This window comes from Taeniopygia guttata, chromosome 1A (assembly GCF_048771995.1).
Source record: "Taeniopygia guttata chromosome 1A, bTaeGut7.mat, whole genome shotgun sequence".
Lineage (NCBI taxonomy): Eukaryota > Metazoa > Chordata > Aves > Passeriformes > Estrildidae > Taeniopygia > Taeniopygia guttata.
The window spans coordinates 47,551,602-47,569,625 of NC_133025.1; the positions used below are offsets into that span (position 1 = coordinate 47,551,602).

The window sequence follows — 18,024 nt, forward strand, 5'->3', positions numbered from 1 at the left end:
ATCTATTCTCTCTGAGCAGCAGTATGTGGTGCACTATTTATATTTCATATCATAACGTTTCTCTGCATTTATAATTTTTTACATTATTTCCAGTATTTTAATTTGACCCATCAAGGCAACAGCGTGCGTTTTGGGGCACGCTCTTTAAGTGCGTATTACCCTGCCACATACGCTGTCCTTCCAGGGTGCCCGTGTCCTTCTGGAGAGCTCCTGCAGTGCCCTACAGGAGGTGGGAGAACTCCGGCAGGGAAGGTCGGGCCAGCTCTCTGGCTCCGCTGGTGTAAAGAGCCCTCTGCGACCCCCCTCCCTGCCCCACCTCGGCCCTGGACATCGCCCCTTCCCCGGTACTTGCGAGCCCCGATGCCCCAGCCCCGCGCTGCAGGGGAGCTGATGGTGGCCGGGAGGAGGGGCAGAACCCGGGACGGGCCGCCGCCTCCCCGGGGCGACACGTGGCTCCGGCGGGTCCTGGGGCTGGCGGATGCTGCGGTACCGTCCCGGTGGGATTCCTCTGCCAGTCTGCGGCGGAGGGGCTTTCACAGCATCTTTTTTTTTTCTTTCTTTTTTTTTTCCTTTCTCTCTCCCCTATCCGTTCAAGTTTTCTTTTACAAAAACCCAAACTTTTTTCTTCTTTACTTTTTCTTTTTCTTTTTTTTTTTTTTCCCTTGCAAGAGCCACGCCGTGGAAAGACGGCGTGGTGGAGGAGGGAAAAACCCCTCCCCTTCCCCTCCCCCCGTGGCTCCTTCCTCGGAAAAGAAACATTTTGGGGGTTTCCTCCCCTCCTACCCCTCCCCTCCCTTCTGTGCCGCTCCGCTCCCCGGAGCCGAAGCCGCCGCCGCGGCGCCCGCCCGCCCCGCGGCCGAGGAGGGCCCGGCGGGGCAGCCGCGCCGCCCCCGGTAAGCCGCGCACCGGCCCCTTTGTGAGCAGAGGGGCCGGGGGGGATGCGGAGCCGCCTCCGTTCGGCTTCGGGGCGGGAGAGCGGCGGGGGCCGGGCCGGGCAGCGCCGCTGTCGCCCCGGCACTGAGCGCTCGCTCGCACTGGAGGCAGCGCCGCCCGCCCGTGGCCCCGGAGGTGCCGAGAGTAAGTTGTGCTGCGTTAACTGGAAACGGCCTTTTTGGGGGGCGGGCTGCGAGGAGTCTGTCTGTCTGTCCGTCTGCCTGTCTGCTCCGACCCCCCCTTGGCTTGCGAGGGGGTGCAGCCCCCGCTGATTTGGCTCCTGGGGTCGTTGGGGCCGTTCTTGGCTGGGAAGAAGGAGGGTGTTGGGGTTTGGGGGGCTTTTCCCGAGGAGTCGAGGGAGATTTGGGGTGCTGGCACCTCACTGCCGGTCTTGAAGGGAGCCATGTGCTGCGTTGGGGTGGCGGCGAGGTTCTGAGAGTAGCCTGGGAGGCTCCATGGGGACTGTCCTGCTGTCAAGGTGTTCTTCACAGCGTCAGGGCAGGGAGATGCTTCTTTTACAGTGAAACCTGGAAATTATGTAATGTCTTAGGTCTGTAGGGAAGATGCCGCGCAGGTCTGAGTAACTTGGTCTTCACAACACTTCTTTCACATAAAAGCACTGGAGAAGCGATGCTCAGAGTGTTACACTTAGTCTTAGCTGGAAAAGGGAGCTGCCTGCCAGAAGTGAAGGCGTTACAGGGAAGAGGGGTAACTGTGAACTGGGGGTGTACATGCCCGTTTGGGGTTGCCTTGGAGGGCGGAGAAACTCGCCATCCTCCAGACCTGGCACAGTCAGAACGCAGCCTCACACCTGCCATTTCTCAGAAGATCAGTGCTGCATGCCCATGAAAAGTCTCATCGCAAAGGTTATCGCTAAATCCTCCTTCTTTATGCAATCTGAGTCATGGTGCTCACAGCCATGCAGGATCTGCTACTCACTTTTTCCCACAAACGCACGCGCTGTTACTGAGAATTTTGGAATGGTTACCACGTAAAAACCTCAGCTCATGCTACTCTTAGGTTTCTTTATTTTTCTTCTTCTTCTTTTTTTTTTTTTTCGTTTTTTAAAAACTTGGTTTAAGTGTATGTTACTTCTTGCTTAATAGTAGCTTGGAAACAGGATCTGGATGAATCCCAGAGGTAGCTGATAGGAACTCAAGAATGCTAAGTTAATGTCCCTGGCTTTTTTCTTCTCCTGCATGGTGAAGAAGGGGGATGTGGCTTGACCATTGTTCTGGAAAGTTGAGGGTAAAGAGTATTGTTAGCAAGCTGCTATTTAGGACTATGTGGTCCAGACAGTGCCATTTACTAGTTCTAGTCCTTGCAGCTCTCAGAGAATTAAAATGAAAAACTCAGTCACATGTTGACCATACTCAACTCTGAAAAATGGGGTGGAATCAGAAATAACTAGTTTCTCGATGTTTTATTCTCTACTGACTGTGTCCTTAAGATGGTATGCAAGGATATCTTCTTTCTCCAAACAACTGCAATTGCAATTCAGACGCTGCGTGAATGTCAAATGGTCCATTCAGTCACAGCAGGGCAATGGTCATGTGCTTTAAAATCATGCACATGCACAGAAGTTTGTGAGACTGAGGTTGCATTATCACATAATGTTGCTTTTAGTTGAATCAAGTTACGACCAAATGTGGCCAGTCGCTGCAGATGAAACCAAGCTTTGTTTCTGAGTTCATGAGTGATGCTGCTGGGTATGTGATTTAGAACTTGTTGAAGTATGGATTCTTGTTCCCTCCAGAGGGGAAGGCTCTTGGGCACAAACCCGCAGGATTACTGGGATGCCAACCTCCCACACAGGTTCCTCTTTTCCTGAGTTAAACTGGGATCTGGGCCTTTGTTATTTCTGTGCTCCTTGTTAATATTCTGTATGTTGCATGTCCTTTATTAACCTGGCTTATCACTTACTTAAATGTAGTGGGGTTGAGTTGCAACATAGGGGTTTTCTGTAAGATTGTGTTGGAAAGTACAGGTAAACTGTACTAGGGTCCCCAAAAATGGGCATAGAAGAGTACTGGAGAGAGACTGAGCTTCTTCAGATCCTCCCAGGTGTGTGTCTCTGTCCCCACTGTGCCTGCTTGGAGAAGGCCAAATTCAGTTTCCAGATAACAGCTTCAAACATGCAGCCAGTGCTCTTACCCTCCTCAGTCCAGCTGGGATTTCTGTGATGTTGGTGGTCGGTTTGCGCAAGGATAGAGCTGGGGTTGGGTGGTGTAAATTCTTAATTGCTGTCACTAATACTGTGGTTGCATTGCTGAGAAACAAAGGAGAAAATGTGCCTTTAGAGCTGTGTTTTTTCCCTTGTTTCTCTTTTTCTCTGTCCCCACTAGGAATGTTTTGCTCTTTTCTCCTAGTCTTTCCCTGCAGCTCCTTACCACTCGCTCTCCCCTTGCCACCCACAGGCTTCTCTGTCCTGATTTCTCCAGCCTTGGTTTGGTCAGCAATAAAGAGATAGTGCCAATACTTAAATATGACATCATTTGTTTCGGGTTGATGCTGTGGTTAGATTAATAAAAGCTGTGGGGAGGTGGTGTGTTCCTGAGCTGTTATTCCAGGCCACTGCAGACCTCAGCTAGTGGTGCTTGCCAAAAGCTCACAAGATGGGAGAGGAAGGCACATGCATCTCTGTAACTTAAGATGTGGATATTGTGAGAACTGAGTAAGCCATACAGGGACCATATCTTTAGAGAGTAAAGGTGTTAAGCGTGTATGTCATTAGGAGGCCTATTGATTTAAAATAATGCAATTAAATGCTACATTAATTAGATCCTTGATTACATGTAAGTAGAGGCAGGTATGGTAGCAACTTATCCCCTTTTATCCTGTCAGTCTATTTTGTTACAGCCTACTCTTCTGGTTTGCATTTGTGCATATCTTGCATCTTTCTGCCTCAGTAAGATATTTATTAGCTCACCATTTTGCTGAAGTTTTGCTGAAATCAGTCTCAGCGTTAAAAAAAAAAAAAAAAGGTGCAGTGCTGTTTAGATGTAGTAGGATTTGGTGACTTTATGTTAGTGAGTGATCAAAATTACAAGTAGAATTTTTCCCCGTTGCCCCTCACCAAGTGCAAGGTTCCAAGTTAACATTTAGAAGTGAGAAGTGTAGAAAATCCTGCTTTTTAAACTTCTGGAACTCAATGCTTCTGTTCAATAGGTATTTAATAGTGTAAAAATGTAAATTCAGTTTTAGTAGAATGGCTAAATGCTGGTTTGTGTTGTCTTTGGAGACTTCAGAGCTGCCCCTTATTTTCATCCTCTTCAGTGGAGAAATGAAAAGGCCTGTGTGCACTTCACAGGAAATGAGTGTCTGATACAGGCTTGCAGGCTGCACATTTCCAAGAACTGCTCTCAAGGTATTTTGATAATGCACATTCTCTCTTGCCTTCTCCCTTCCTGCTCCTCCTGCACTTTGTGTGCTATTTCTTGTTCACAAACACATGCAAAGTTGAGGGGAAGAATCAAATAGTGCCACTGTTAAGTTTGCAGATTGGCTCCTTTAGCTTTGTACTGGAGCAGTGGCTGGCAAATTGGGTTAAGCTAGCAGCATTCGATTGCCTTTGTTGCAGAGGGCTTTTGTCCTTCCCCTCACTCCCTGCAAATGCTGAAAAAAAAATTTGACTTCAGCCTGTGACTTGTGCAACAAGGGAGTTTTTTGTGTGTACGTGATTCTGCAGTTCAGAAACAGTATGGATCTACTTTCATACTTCCTCAGTAGCAAAGTTTATTTGGAAACTTAGGCTAAAGCTAAGAAAAATGAGTGTGGCTGTTAGCAGGTGGAAAATGCCAGAGATCTGCAATCTGTACTGTGTAGCTGAGCTTCTGCACATCTGCTGAAGGTGCCTTGCTAAAGCTAAGGGGATTCAGCACAAGTTTGCCTCGGTTGGCACACCAGTGGTGATGAGCACAGGTTTGATTGTGTAGGAATGGTTTGTTTATGCTTTTTGACAGACCAGCAGTGTTGTTCTTTATCCATATTTTAGTTCCTCCTTGTTTTCTGGTGAGATTTTGTGGTGTGGAAGGAGAGAAGTCGGAGCTGGAGAAACATTTACTGCTTTACCAGTAAAGACTGAAATCTGCTGTTTGTGTAGGGTGCGCGCTGATATTCAAGACAACAGATCCAAAGAAGAGTTGCTGTTCTTTTTAGTCATCAAAGAATGAGGACAACATGGACAGAGCTATTTTAACTCTGTAGCAGGTCCATAGTTGATTCCTCATATTGAATTCATATGCCCTTGTTTACTACTTCAGTTTTGCACAAAGGACATTATGCCTTGTACTGGGCTCCCCTTAGTGTTATGTCAGGTTTAAATGGTTAAGAGATGTCTTAAAAATGTGTTGCTCAAAAACCCAGCCCTTTGCTGCTGGATTCCTCTGCCTAAGGTCTGCTAAAGCATGACGTGATGGATACAGCATAGAAACAAAGCAAAGGCATTTGAGAGAGAAGAGAAATTAGTCTCCTTAGATCAGCTCTCTCACTTTCCCCAGTCTACATGATTGGAGTTTTTCCTTTTATGAGTTTTAAAATTAGTTACTTTTCAATCTTGGTCACCTTTGAACTCCCTCTCATCAGGTTTTCTGAAAGAATACAAAAATAATGTCCTGATTGTACTGTATCTTTCTCTGGCATCCTCTTGTATATATATCTATTCTCTAAATTGAGCAAGGAATTTCTCCAGCCTCTCTCTGTACAGTTACATTTTGCTTCTTATTACCCATCTTTAGGCCTACCCACTTTGTTTTAGCTGTGTATGTTTATTTCAGGTAACTAGAACTGACTGTATTCTCTCAGGTGGTGACATTACTGTTATGTTCCCATCCATTTTGCACCGTCCCAGTCCCGCTTGCCTCTTGGTTTTTCAATGACTGCTTTTGCATTCGGAGCTGGAGCTTTCCTTAATGAACCCTCAGCACAGTTACTCGGCTCATTGGTCAGCTGCACCACTTAATTTATTGCTCTTGAAAATATAGACCCAGCTGGTTTTTCTACAAGCCTGCATGCATTTGCGTGTGTCAGGACAGAGTGTTGCCTGACCTCCTGCTGCTTTCCTGCTGATGAATTTTGAATGACCTCTGACTTCTCTGTCATGCGGGGAGTGAAGTGGTTTTGTCACTGTTTACCCTAGGAAGACGATGGAGAGGGCTCACTGTGTTTTGAGTTGGCTGTCTAGATTTAAGTACCACGAGGCTGTGAGCTGCCTGCTGGGAAACAAGGTTAGGCCATGGGGGTTTGAGGTGTTGTGGGTAATGACAGCTTGAAGATGGAGAGACAATTCTAGGAAGAGACCTGGGTCAACATGTAAGTTTGCACAGTCAGGGGGGAGGGAGGTGCTTGCGTAACAGATGGGGGAACCTTTGGGCTGTTTGTACCAGCCTGTTGAACAGTGAGGTGGGATGCTATGCAAAGTGGGCTGAATCAACCCAGAGGGAAGATGTTGTGGCTGGGAGGGTTGGCAGAGAGGTGACCAGATGTGCAGGGGCTGAAATGCCTTGGTTTCCTCTGGCCACCCCTCTTCCATCTCCCATGAACCCTGTGGCATGACTGCTCCATGTCTTCTGCCCATCTGCTGTTACAGGTCCTGGCATGTTCTGGCTCTTTAGCTTGTGTGCCATGTCTTGCTTTCTGACTTGCTTTGGGGAAGCACAAAGTGTGTCCTCTCATCTGTTGCTTCTTCAGGTGCCATCTGCCTGATGGGGAACTCTGCCTGGGGGTTGGCTCTCCCCCGCACCAGGTAGCCGTGTGCTGCTCCTGCCTTAGCAGCACAAGTCAAAAAAAGTTCCTTCCAATACTTGCAGCCCTCTGGCAATTGCTAGTGTTGCTGATGTGCTTGAGAGAACACCTCTCTTTGTATCTCAGCTGTCCATTTCCAATTCCAAATCTCCAGATATAGTCCACTGTGCCCAGCTGGCTTTCTGCTTTAATGCCCCTTTCCTTGTCTCTTCTGATAGAGCACCCTCTTTTTTCCTTTCAGGTTAATCGGCATTAAATACTGGGAAATCTCAACATCCTGTGCAAGAAAAAAATAATACCTGCTTGCTTGTGTAACTTTTCTGCAGTGTCCCTGTCCCCACTAGTTGGTATTCTATTCAACTAAATTATTCCCCCCGAGGTTTTCTGTTTTTGATAAAACTGAAAATGCCATATGTTTTCTGGGTTTTGTTTCGTTTATCTTGGCCACCTACTGTCCCCATTTCATGACAGCTGTCCTCATATAAATTTGTTCTCTACTGTCAATATTTTATATTCCTTTATATTAGCTCCTCCAGGATTATTTTTTCATTTTCTGAAGGATTATTGAGGTTGTAGAGATATTTTAATAGGGACTGTGGTTTTGTAGTGTGTGTGTTTGATGTCTCTGATCCACAGCAGAAGCCCTTGCCAGCTGTTGCACCTACAGCTGATACCTGCAGTGTGACCTGTGTTGTCCCCCAAGCCTGTCCTCTTAGCCAGGCAGCATCTCTGTGCTGTCTTTTGTGTAGGTCTGCACACTCTGTCACTTAAGAGTTCCTAAATAACTTTTCATTACTTAATTTTTTTTTAATTCTTTTTACTTTTGACTCTCAGGACTAGTTTCTTTATTTTGTGTGCTGGAAATCCCCCACTATAAAATTTAGTGTTGTGGTATGTCTGTGCTTTCTGACCCTTGCCCTTTGCTCTGAAGGCACAGTAACTGGTGCTGCATAATGGCCCTTCACATCTTTTGAAGCTGGTCCTCCTGAAGAATCAAGGCAGGGTGTTTCCCTTGTCCCCCTGTGCTCCTGTTGGTTAATCATCTGGGACTCCTCTAGCAGCGTAGTTCTGGTAAGGATTCTGAACCAGCTTTAGCTGCAGACACTGCTAATTTGTCAGAGTTAGCTGCTTCTTTGAATTCCTTTCCGGCTCAGTGTGATGGTTTTGATAAAAAGCCGTGGTTGTCACAGGGACCACTGGTGGCCTTTGTGTCTCAGGATTTACTCATTTCCTCAAACGGGGTTCTGGAACAAAGTCAGTTTAGTAGAGAGAGGCAGAGGAAATGTACCTGTGCTGCTGGGCTGGGGGTGGGGGAAGCTGGTAATGCTGAGGAGCCATGATGGCTTGGAGGCAGCCCTGGGCAGCGCTACCCCCTTCCCACTGATCCCTCTCTCAGCAGGGAGATGGGACAGAGCATTTCAAGTAGGGAGACATGAGGGACTGCTGTTATCTTGGCTTCTTTCTTCTTTCTCCTTGTGCCCTCTCCCTGTCTCCTTGTTTCTGCCCCAAAGTGGGGAGAGCTCCAGCCACCTTTTCAGAGGGGCTGCTTCCTGAGCTGGTGTGTGGTGTGGAGGGAGGAATGGCAAAGCAGCAGCACAGATTTTGTGTTCCCTGGCCAAGCACAGGGCTGAGGTTTTCTGTAGCTGTGCAGCACTAGCATTCACAGGAATGGCTGCTCGCTGTGAAGCTGCAAAGGTCAGGAGCAACGCGACTGGGCTTCCCTCACTTACCAAAAATGCTGTTGGCCAGAGTCAAGCAGCAGCTCTCTTTGCTTAAGCCATAGCAGGATAGGCTCAGCTGCAGCTTTGGAACTTAGTAGTAACTCCTCCTGATTTCCTTTTTCTACTTTTTTTTCCTTCTTGTTTCCCCAGTTACAGGAGAAGGCAGAAATAATTCAATCTTTGGTAGAAGATGTCTTTGGCAGAAATCAGATGGTAGTTTTGGTAGTTTTACTTGCTGTGGAATAAGCTGTAGTTGCTTGTGGCTATTGCAGAGCAGCCTCTGAGTTCAGGGAAGTGATGAGGCTTCTCTGTTCTGAAATGGCAGGATTAGTTTCACATTGGGCTATTTAGATGAGGAAAAGGCTCTTTTTTTTGAGAGTATTTCTGAAAGTGCATAGTATTAGCAAAGCTTGAAGAGGGAACCGTAAAAATGGATGTCTTTCTTTCAGCTCCTTCAATTAGTTCAGTAAAGACAATTAGTTTTTCCTTTAAACTGCCACCTTGTTGGGTTTTTATTAATGTGTGTCATGGAGAAACCAAAGTGCTTGCAGACTTCACTGCCTTGAAGAGTATTTGGCACACATCACACTGTCTTGTTGGTTTTCTTGGAGTAAAAACCTTTCAGCCCCATTAGCAAAGTACCATGTTAATTCAGAAAACACATATCATAGAAAAATACATTAAAAAATACCAAACATTAATATCAGATTAAAATTAATTAAAACAAAGTTATTTGTGGGTTTTGAAATATGTTCTCCAGACTCAAAATGTCGGGAGGTGTTTGATAAGACAAGTGTTCTTGCAAGGTGTCCAGCTGCTGATTCCCAGAGCCTGCATGCAGGATCTTCCCGCACTGTGACTCTGCTGTGCAAAATATGAACTGCCACAGTGTGTGTGCTGCCTCAGCTTATTTTATTAAATGTTGCATCCTTGGATGCTGATTGTATAGGGAAATGCAGTTTTGGTTTGGGGTATGTATGTGTGGTGTGGTTTGGTTTTTTTCCCACATATTCTCTCATGTGTCAGACATAATGGCACCCTCACATCAAACTGCCATGGCATAAAAGATAGAGGGAGCAGCAATGTCTCCGAGGTCTGCTTTGTGCTGGAGAAATTGGTTGTGATTAACACTGGTTCTCTTGGCTGAGCTGGGCCACATTCCTCTTCTAACCACAGCTCCCTCTGTTTTCTTTGGTATGTCTGTCTGTGCATCTCCTTTCCCTTCCCCTTCTGTGATCCCTTTCTGGATCAGCCCTGTCACCTTTGCAGTGGCAGGGTGCTCATGGCAAGGGGCTTTGGTGTGACCATGCACCATGGTGGCAACGGTGCAATTCAAACCAGTGCTGGTGTGTGGCAGGCGGTGGCGGCCTGAGAACCAGGCTGGCCTACCATTAAAACCCAGTGCTGCGTGCTTGGCTCTTACCAGGGAGGTTTCTTCCAGCCCTTTGCTCAAGCTTTCCTTTGAAACAGCTTTCCCAGCCACAAATCAGTAGGCAGCACATTTCTGTGGGATGCAGACGTGCAAACAAACGATGTCTGCTCCGGCTCTGCTGCCTGGAGTAGGGATGCTGTTGCAAGGTCCTGCAGGGTACATTAGGGAGAGCTTTTCCTAATTATCCCAGCCTCTATCTAACTGTTCTGGGAACTGCAGGGTTGATATCTGGGAGATGTCAAAGCCAAATGGAGCGGTAATGGGATAGTGTAATAATGGGATTGACCTGCAGTTTTGCTAGTGGCAAGTCAGTGTAGCTTGTGGGGTGTGTGCCCACTTCGGACTGGGCTGGGGAGGGTGCAGAGAAGTGATGTTATGTGGGTACAAGTGAAGCTGTGCAGGGCCTGCCTCTGAAAGGCATGCAGAAAGATGGGATCGTCTTTTCAGCTTGCTGATGGATCCACTGACAGACACGTGATTTCACACGTGGTGGTCTGCTGGTCCACCAGGTCAGTGGGTTTACTTTTCCATCTGCAAGGTGAGGAGGAAAAGTCATGAGAGCTGGGGAAGCAGGGCAGAAGATTGTGGGCCAGAACAGATTGGGTCACAATTGGGTCACAGTGAATGTGGTGTCAAATTAGATACTCCAAATGTTGTGGTTTGTATTCAGTAGAAGTTGGGACTTTGCTGTTCTGAATTTCTTTGGGTTTATTTCTGTTGCCATCATCTCTTAACATTTGGGTTTTATGGTTCTTGTGTCCAGAAGATGATGGCAACCTTATGGGCTTTCCACTTGTCCTTGGGCCACCTGTGAGCTGCCTGGACCTAATCAGCTCATGGCTTTGTAAATAGCAGTAATAACAACAGCAACAGTCTGCTGTCTCTGTTGCTATCTGAAGTGCTGTATATATGTTTCTACAGTAACACAGATCAAAGAGATAGAGACAAACAACCTGTCCCCAGATTTGTTGTATTTTAGATCCACATTGCAGCAAACTTATGGGCTTAGTCATCTGCTTGATGGACGTCTTTTTCTTTTCAAAGGATGGATTTGCTCTTAAGTAAAGCTGTGCAAAAACTGGGAAGCGCTGCATCAGAGCTTTTGAATTTGGACCACTTCCAGTCCTGACATTCAGAAACTCATCCCTATGGGTGGCAAAGACAAAGAGGTAAGCTTTTTCTAGTGTCCTGGAAGAAGAGTGTGAGGATACATCGTAGCTGAGTACTTTAGAGGGATGTTGAACATGCCAGATTTGTCAAGCCCCAGGGTGCAGGGCTGGCTTGGCTGACGCCGCACAGTGTCCAGTCCCCTGGTGAACTAGAATTGTCTCCTTATATAAAACATGCTGCCTTGTCTGGGTTGTGGGTGAGGAGGAAAGCAGAATGCCCTGTGTCAAGAGCACTTCTTTTGAAAAGCTCTTGAACTTGCAGTAAATCAGAAAGTCTGGGGAAACTTATCCAGCCTTTTAATTAGCAGGACACCAGCTTTTTAGAGTATGTTGCTTAGGCTGCAAGCACTGTTCTGACTTGCAGTAGGGAGGTAGTAACTTGTTTGGGCGTTGGGGTTTTTTGGGTTTTTTTGGAGGGGAAAAGAGGGAAAGCAAATCATGGTGTGACAAGTCAGCAGAACTAATTATGCATGTGTCAAAACCAAGCCATGCCCTGACTTGGTTTATTCCTAATCCTGGGTATGTACATCCTCCTTGATGTGGGAGGCCATGTACGCCTAGGACCTGTTGACCCATTTAAAGTGAACCTTAAAGGTAGTATCAGGAAGCACTTCTAGGGCTAATATTACTGTAACTAATGCTGTACTGCAGGCCAGGCACTTACCTCTTGGAAATGGGTCACTGAAGCTAAATAACTTCCCCCCACCCCGAGGCTTTGACCTATATGTAGATTTCAAACCAAGTGAACAAATTGTCAAGGTGCTATTTTTGCATTTACTTTGACTTTGAAATTATGACATTCTCAGTTTTTAGTCAGTCAGATTTCTAGTAGCAGTGGATTTTTCTTAAAGAACTCGGGTGAATGACTAAAGGTTGAAAACTGGGACAAACCAGTTTGGGGTTTTTTCTGTCAAATAGAATCTGCAGCCTTAAACAAATTATATATTTGTTGTTATTTTTAAAACTAGACTGGAATTGAAAGACAGCTGCCTACTTCTGTTTTTGTGCTTGAATTAAATTTCCATCCTCGACCCGTGAAATTAGCAAAATTTCCATTTGGACCCAAGAAAATTTGCTGTTTAGGAAGGGTCTTTATCACTCCTTTCGAAGTTTTAGCCACAGCCCTGGAGGCACCTGGCAGATTACCTTTGTTTTCTATAGGAGCTAATGTCAGAGAGCCCTATAGCTTCCTCACCCAGCAGAGAGGAGAGGGACAGAGATTCTGCAACTCCCAGTGGTGCCTTCTGTGCTGAGTTTTAAGTGGTGATAGATGGCCCTTGTTGCTGTGTTTGTTTGCATCCTGCTTGCTAAATCACCTTCACCTAAGATTTATTCTGACTTGCTGAATGGTCTGAGCAGCTTTCAACTGCTGCCTTTTTTTTTTTTTTTTAATGGAAAAGAAAAAAACTAACTTGATTAACTCCTTCCTACCCCTCCCACCTTTCTCTAAGCATGGAATTTCCCTCCTGCTATGAAACTACATAGAGGGCAGGATCAACAGCACTGAGAACAGTACCAGGGACATTAGCAGCTTGTGGACTTCAAATCACAGGGTTCCAGGCTGCTCTTGGAAAGGATGCTTATGGCTCCATATATGAAAAGTGCCTGGCAGCTATGCTATTACTGTTAAGTATTGAGAGAGATGTTAGACTAGAAAATATACATGTGTAATAAGGCACTGCCAGGCCCGTGCCTGCTCTCCCTAACTACTGTGCCCCTGTGAAGGAAAGATGTTTGTCCTCTCCTGGAGTGCAGAGTGTGGCCACCAGCATGGCCACCAGCATGACCACCCAGTTGGCACGAGCACCAAAAGGAATGTGAGGGTTTTGAATAGCTGGCAAAGGGTGTGAGACAGAGGAACCTTGCAAGGAGCTGAGCTTAACTTGAAGCTCTCCCTGCAGAGCAAGCCCAGCACGGGTCCCTGCACATTCCCTGGGGGGCTGCCTGCCTGATACGAGCCCTGAGCCTTGATGCTCCGGCAAGTGTGTGGTGGGGGTGGTGGAGGGGGACTGCTGGAGATGAAATGTGTCTCTTCCTCTGCTGCAGGCTGTGCCAGCACTCTGTTCTGCTCTAAGCATGGCTGTGCTGTGAGTGAGTATGACTGGGTTAATGGAGTATGTCAAGGGAGAGAGGGCAGCATTTGGCAGCAAGCTACTGACTTGTCAGGCCTGGGGAAGTGGTATGTTACAGCTCAGCTTCTCACACAGAATGAGCCTCTGGCTTAGGGCTGTGGTTTTTAAATTTGTGCCTATACAGACACACACATTTAGAATATGTATTTTTTTAATATAATTGAAGTGACTTGGATGGCTGATGGCAACGCTGGATTCAGAAATTTGCATTTCTAAGAACAGCCGGGTGATAACACAAGGTGCAGGAGATAAGCAGGGTCATGACAGTACATTAGAGGATGGTGACTGGGAGAGGGCAGCATTGTCTGCAGGCAGGGGGAGTTGTCCTTCTGGAAGAAACAGAAGTTAGAGTCTGTAACGGCATCAGCAGTGCCTGGTACCAGTATTAAGTGAACTCATTCAGTGTAGTCTCAGCCTTGAAGTTGACATAGCATTTCTTGAAGGGGGCTTGATCTGAGACCTTTGCTTTCTCCTGACATAGTGAAACAGGCATGTCTTGGGATAAGGGAGTGGTTCCTGGGATTTGGTGAGAAAGGCTCATACCTGTCTTCTGCTTTTGCTAAGTCCTGCTGTCAATCTTTTTATTGGATAAAGGGTTGGAGAAGTGTGAGGAAACCTTTCTAACTTTCACTGAATGACAAAATAAATTATACTTTCCTCCTTTAAGAAATCTTTCCCTTTTGATATGTGGTGTCGTTTCACCTTTCCAATCTCAAGGCCACTCTGAAAAGTCCCAAATGTCTGGCAGAGGGAAATCTTGAAATGTTGAGATCTGCTGGGTTCAAAGTAGCCTGCTGGAGGGTGTGCAGGAGCCCCTGGCTGTGAATCACAGAACCCCAATGTATGCAGAGCTCTGTAAAGTGCCACCTTCTACTGGTGGGGACTCAGCTGGAGCCCTTTCCACACATATATCCTTGGTTTTCACTGCAGCTGGGGGTTGGTGACATGCAATAGCTCCTCGGTGCCCTCTGTGGTACTCTTGCTGGTCTTTCTCCCTTGGGAAGTGTCTTGCCCAGGTTGAAGAAGTTATTGGGTTTGCCTCACTCTCCTTCTGTCCCACAGGCTGGATGCAAAGGAGGAAGCATGGTAAAGGCAGCATCTTTCCAGGATTCATGGGCTCTTTGAGAGATGATCAGAGGGAGGCCAGATGACCTGCACAACACACACACCACTGTTTCTCGTCTGCAAAGGCGGCATCGGAGCGTTCTCCCCAGCCCCGCGCCACCCGGCTTGCCCGATCGTTTCCGGATGTTTCGCAGCTGCGAGTGGGAAGTCCTGGAGCGATCCCTCAATATCCTTCAGGCCAGTGACTTCTACTGGGGCCCCTTGTCTGTGGGGGAGGCTCATGCCAAGCTCCAGCGGGAGCCTGTAGGCACCTACTTGGTGCGGGACAGCTCGCAGGGGAACTGCTTGTTCAGCCTGAGCGTGCGGATGCCCACGGGGCCCGTCAGCCTTCGAATCTCTTTCCAGGAGGGCTATTTCCGCCTCAAGAACTGGTTTTCAGACTGTGTGGTCCGGCTGCTGGAGCTGGTGGTGGCAGGGACCCGGAACAACCCCTTGCACTGTGATGAGATGGGTGGAACTCCCCTGATCTTCTCTGAGCCCTTGTGCCGGAGCCGCCGGGCAGTGCCCACGCTGCGGGAATTGTGCTGCCGGAGCCTCCCTGCCAGTGCTGCAACAGAAGACAGAGCAAGGCTGGGGGACTCCTTGGGAATGTGTCTGAGGGAAGAGGTGTTCTCGCCCCTGGATGAAAGGGGAGGGTCAGAGGGGAGCATTGGCCCCAGCCCCTCTCTGTCCTGGGCTAGGAGATGATGCTATGCATATGGGAGATGAAAGGAGATGCCTCTTTTATGGCTGTGCTGGTGGGGTGTGTGCCGCACCAGTGATGCTGAACTGGCTGCTGGGAGAGGAAGGGGGAGGGCAGAGGGAGCAGAGCTTGAATCCAGTGGCTGTGACAGATGTGTCCTCATACATACACAGTGAGTGTGACTTTCCCAGACATGCCTGGGGTAAAGCCAGACCTAAAGAGTAGGCATTGCCACTGCTGCCAAGTCCTGCTCTTTGCCCCATTTATAACTTAAAAGCTTCAGAAAAAGGTGAGTTGCCCGTCCTCCCAGGTCAACCCTGTGTTCTCTTGTACCCCAAAGTGCTTGAGCTCATTTCTGCCTCAAATCTGCCCGGTGGAGTACAGCTGAGTCCAGTCCCACAGCAGTGCAGCTTGGACATTGATGGGCATGACCCTTGTGCTGACCCACGAAGCTGTGGTGGAGCAAGAGCACGTTTCACTCCTCGAAGCACGAATGTGATGCCTGTCACTTCAGAGGCCGGTGTTTGCACCAAGTGAAACCATTGCAGCCATGTACAATACATGCAGCTTCACTGGCTTTTGCATTGCTTTATTTGATTGGATTTTTGAGAGTGAAGATGGGGTTATTCTGTTCTTAAGGGCATGGCATTCCTGCAGAGATAACCCTGGAGAGTTGTATCTGCCCTTGGAGGGTGTGAAGAGATGGGATCCTGCACCCTTTCTTAAGCTCATGTGATAGTGTACTGCTGCCATCTGTCGAGCATCAGATGTTTTGGTTTTGCCTCTGAAAGGCAAGGAATTTTTTATATAAAACTTCTAAAATTTAAATAAAATTTTTATATTGATTTTTAAAAGTCAGTGAATACATGGTGATAACTTCATTCCCTTGTAATGTTGGAGGCCCAGTTAGTTTAGTGCCCAGGCTTGGCAATCAAACTGAAATGGAATAAAGGAATTTCTCATAAAGACCAAAAGCAGAGCATAAATGAGTGGTCCTAGCTGGGAACATTAAACGTAAATTTATCTGGTAGTGTAATGTAGTGAATAATTTTCTAAACAGAGAATACTTCTGAAAATCTCAGCCCTACATTTTTAGGAAGTTGTTTTAGTACCTTAAAGTTTGTACTGAGTGTTTGAAAAAAAAAAGAGTAATTCAAGATCTTAGAACAGGGTACAGCATCAGTGAACTTAACTGGTGAGTATGAGTACAAATGGGAGGAACACGGTTGGCTTAAATAGGGTCACGGTTCATTTCAGGGATAGTTGGTATGATGTCTTCAAAATAAGTGATTGAAAAAAGCTACATGAAAGAAGAAATTCAGACACTAAAATTTGAGCCAAACCATTGCTAAAGATCCATAGCTGGGCAGACAGCCTGCTTTGCTCATGCTGACTTTCCTCTTCAGACCTGTTCAAAGCTGAACAGGGGAAGAGAGTACACTGAATTTGCTCTATTGTCTTCAGCTGTTTTATCTGAGGAACTGAAGTGTGTGGTCAGCACAGAGAGAGATACAGACTGATTCATCACAGGAGCTGAGCTTAGGCACTCTGAATTATTCTCTGGAGGGCTCTGTCGCTCTGCTGGTGGTGAGGTGCCTGACTGCCTGTCTCAGGGCATTGGCTTATCAACCAGGGTAGTTAGATAAGTGTCAGGGAAGTGGTGATCTTGTCCTTGCTGCATGCTCCTTCCAGCTGCAGGGAGGCCAGAGGGAGCTTGGTGGCCCTGCAGCTACTGCGTCTCTCAGCCCAGTGCAAAAGCAGGAGCTGGGATTGTTCCTTCCCGCACGGTGTGTGCACTGGGGTGGCTGACATGTGGGCATAGTGTTGCTTGCTGTCAGCATCTCAGGTGGCTCTGGGCACCTCTGGGACCATTCCCCCCAGGCTCTTGGGTGAAGCCCCTACCTCAGCAGGGTCAGCCACACAGCTGCCCTCCCTCTCTGCTATGGAAGAGTGGGACTGGATCTGTTGGCCCAGGCATCATCTTCCACCCCTTGATCCTTTGCTTTCTTGAAGGTGTCTGCTGAGGTGCCTTGGCTCCCTTCCTGCTTTCCCTTCAGAAAGCAGGGGGGTGGAGGAGCAGTATAATTCCTTCCATGTTTAGAACTGAGCACAGGAATGCTTCTGTTTTCTGGCCACAGTTATACCTCACTGAGGGAAGAGCTTTCTGATGGTATTGCTCTGACCTGGCTGTGAACTGTTCTCATTTGGCCGCAAATGAGCATCTTGGGTTGTGTAGCTGGGAGCTGCAGAGGAGCCCTATTTGTGCCCTGGATTGTGCTTTAGAAAATCACACCATGGGAGAAGGAAATAGTTTGGATTTTAATAAAGTCTACTTTATTTGGTTCTTCTTTTTTTTTTTTTTTTGTTTTTGTTTTTGTTTAATTGCACAGCAAGCACTTGTCTCAGTCTTACAAGTAAGTCAATTCCATGCAGGGCTGCAGCGAATTGATTTGAGATCTGTGGATGAAAAGCAGTGAATTACTGCCAAGCATTGTTATATTGTGGAAGTTGAAAGCACATCATGTGTGAGTATCCTCATTATTCCCAAGGAGAGGTCACTCTGCAGATCAGGATTGGTGCAAGAAAGGAAATCAATGTAGAAAAAATAGGAAAATGAAAAGTGCATTGGCTGAGGCAAGCATTAGAATCCTTCATTCTCTGCTTGGATGTTGGATGAGAAACCTTTTTCTTTCAGGTCTTGAGAAAAAAAGATATACAAAACAAAAGGGTAAGAATTTACTTCTATGGGGTAGCACTATCCTGCTGCTTTCATTAGAGTGGGAGATGTTCACTTTAATGACCCTGCCTCTGAATGGGTTCCTCTGTCACGTAGGAGTAGCTCCTGGTGGTCTGTATCCAAATGTTTCTTTTGGTGGCTCCTAAGGGGACTTAAAAAGAAATTGCAAACTTCCTCACAACCTCTTGAGCACCATTTGGGGAATAGAAGAAAATTGTTTGCATTTTTATATGTTATGTTATACATTTCTCCAGCTGACTCATTTCATTTTGTCGAGGAAACTTACACAGGCTTTGCAGATGGTTTTTTTCAAGTGTTCTTCCTAACAGCAGAAGTTGAAAAGTTTAGTGC

The 18,024-nt window shown here is 46.9% G+C and overlaps 1 protein-coding gene across 2 annotated transcripts; it reads left to right on the top strand.

The window, feature by feature from the left end:
• The first annotated feature begins 463 nt into the window (after positions 1-463).
• Positions 464-15,790, top strand: LOC100225312 (suppressor of cytokine signaling 1). 2 transcript variants are annotated; one of them, XM_030262882.4, is made up of 3 exons: positions 464-1,077; positions 10,873-10,997; positions 14,192-15,790. In XM_030262882.4, the coding sequence occupies exon 3, from the start codon at positions 14,258-14,260 to the stop codon at positions 14,939-14,941; it is 684 nt and encodes a 227-aa protein (XP_030118742.4). In that variant the 5' UTR covers positions 464-1,077; positions 10,873-10,997; positions 14,192-14,257; the 3' UTR covers positions 14,942-15,790. The 2 variants fall into 2 exon arrangements, with proteins under 2 accessions (XP_030118742.4, XP_030118744.4); XM_030262884.4 differs by having other exon boundaries at positions 464-893.
• Positions 15,791-18,024: the final 2,234 nt, after the last annotated feature.

Coding starts and splice junctions, on each gene's coding strand:
- LOC100225312 (XM_030262882.4), top strand. CDS start 14,258: ATGATCAGAGGGAGGCCAGATGACCTGCACAACACACACACCACTGTT.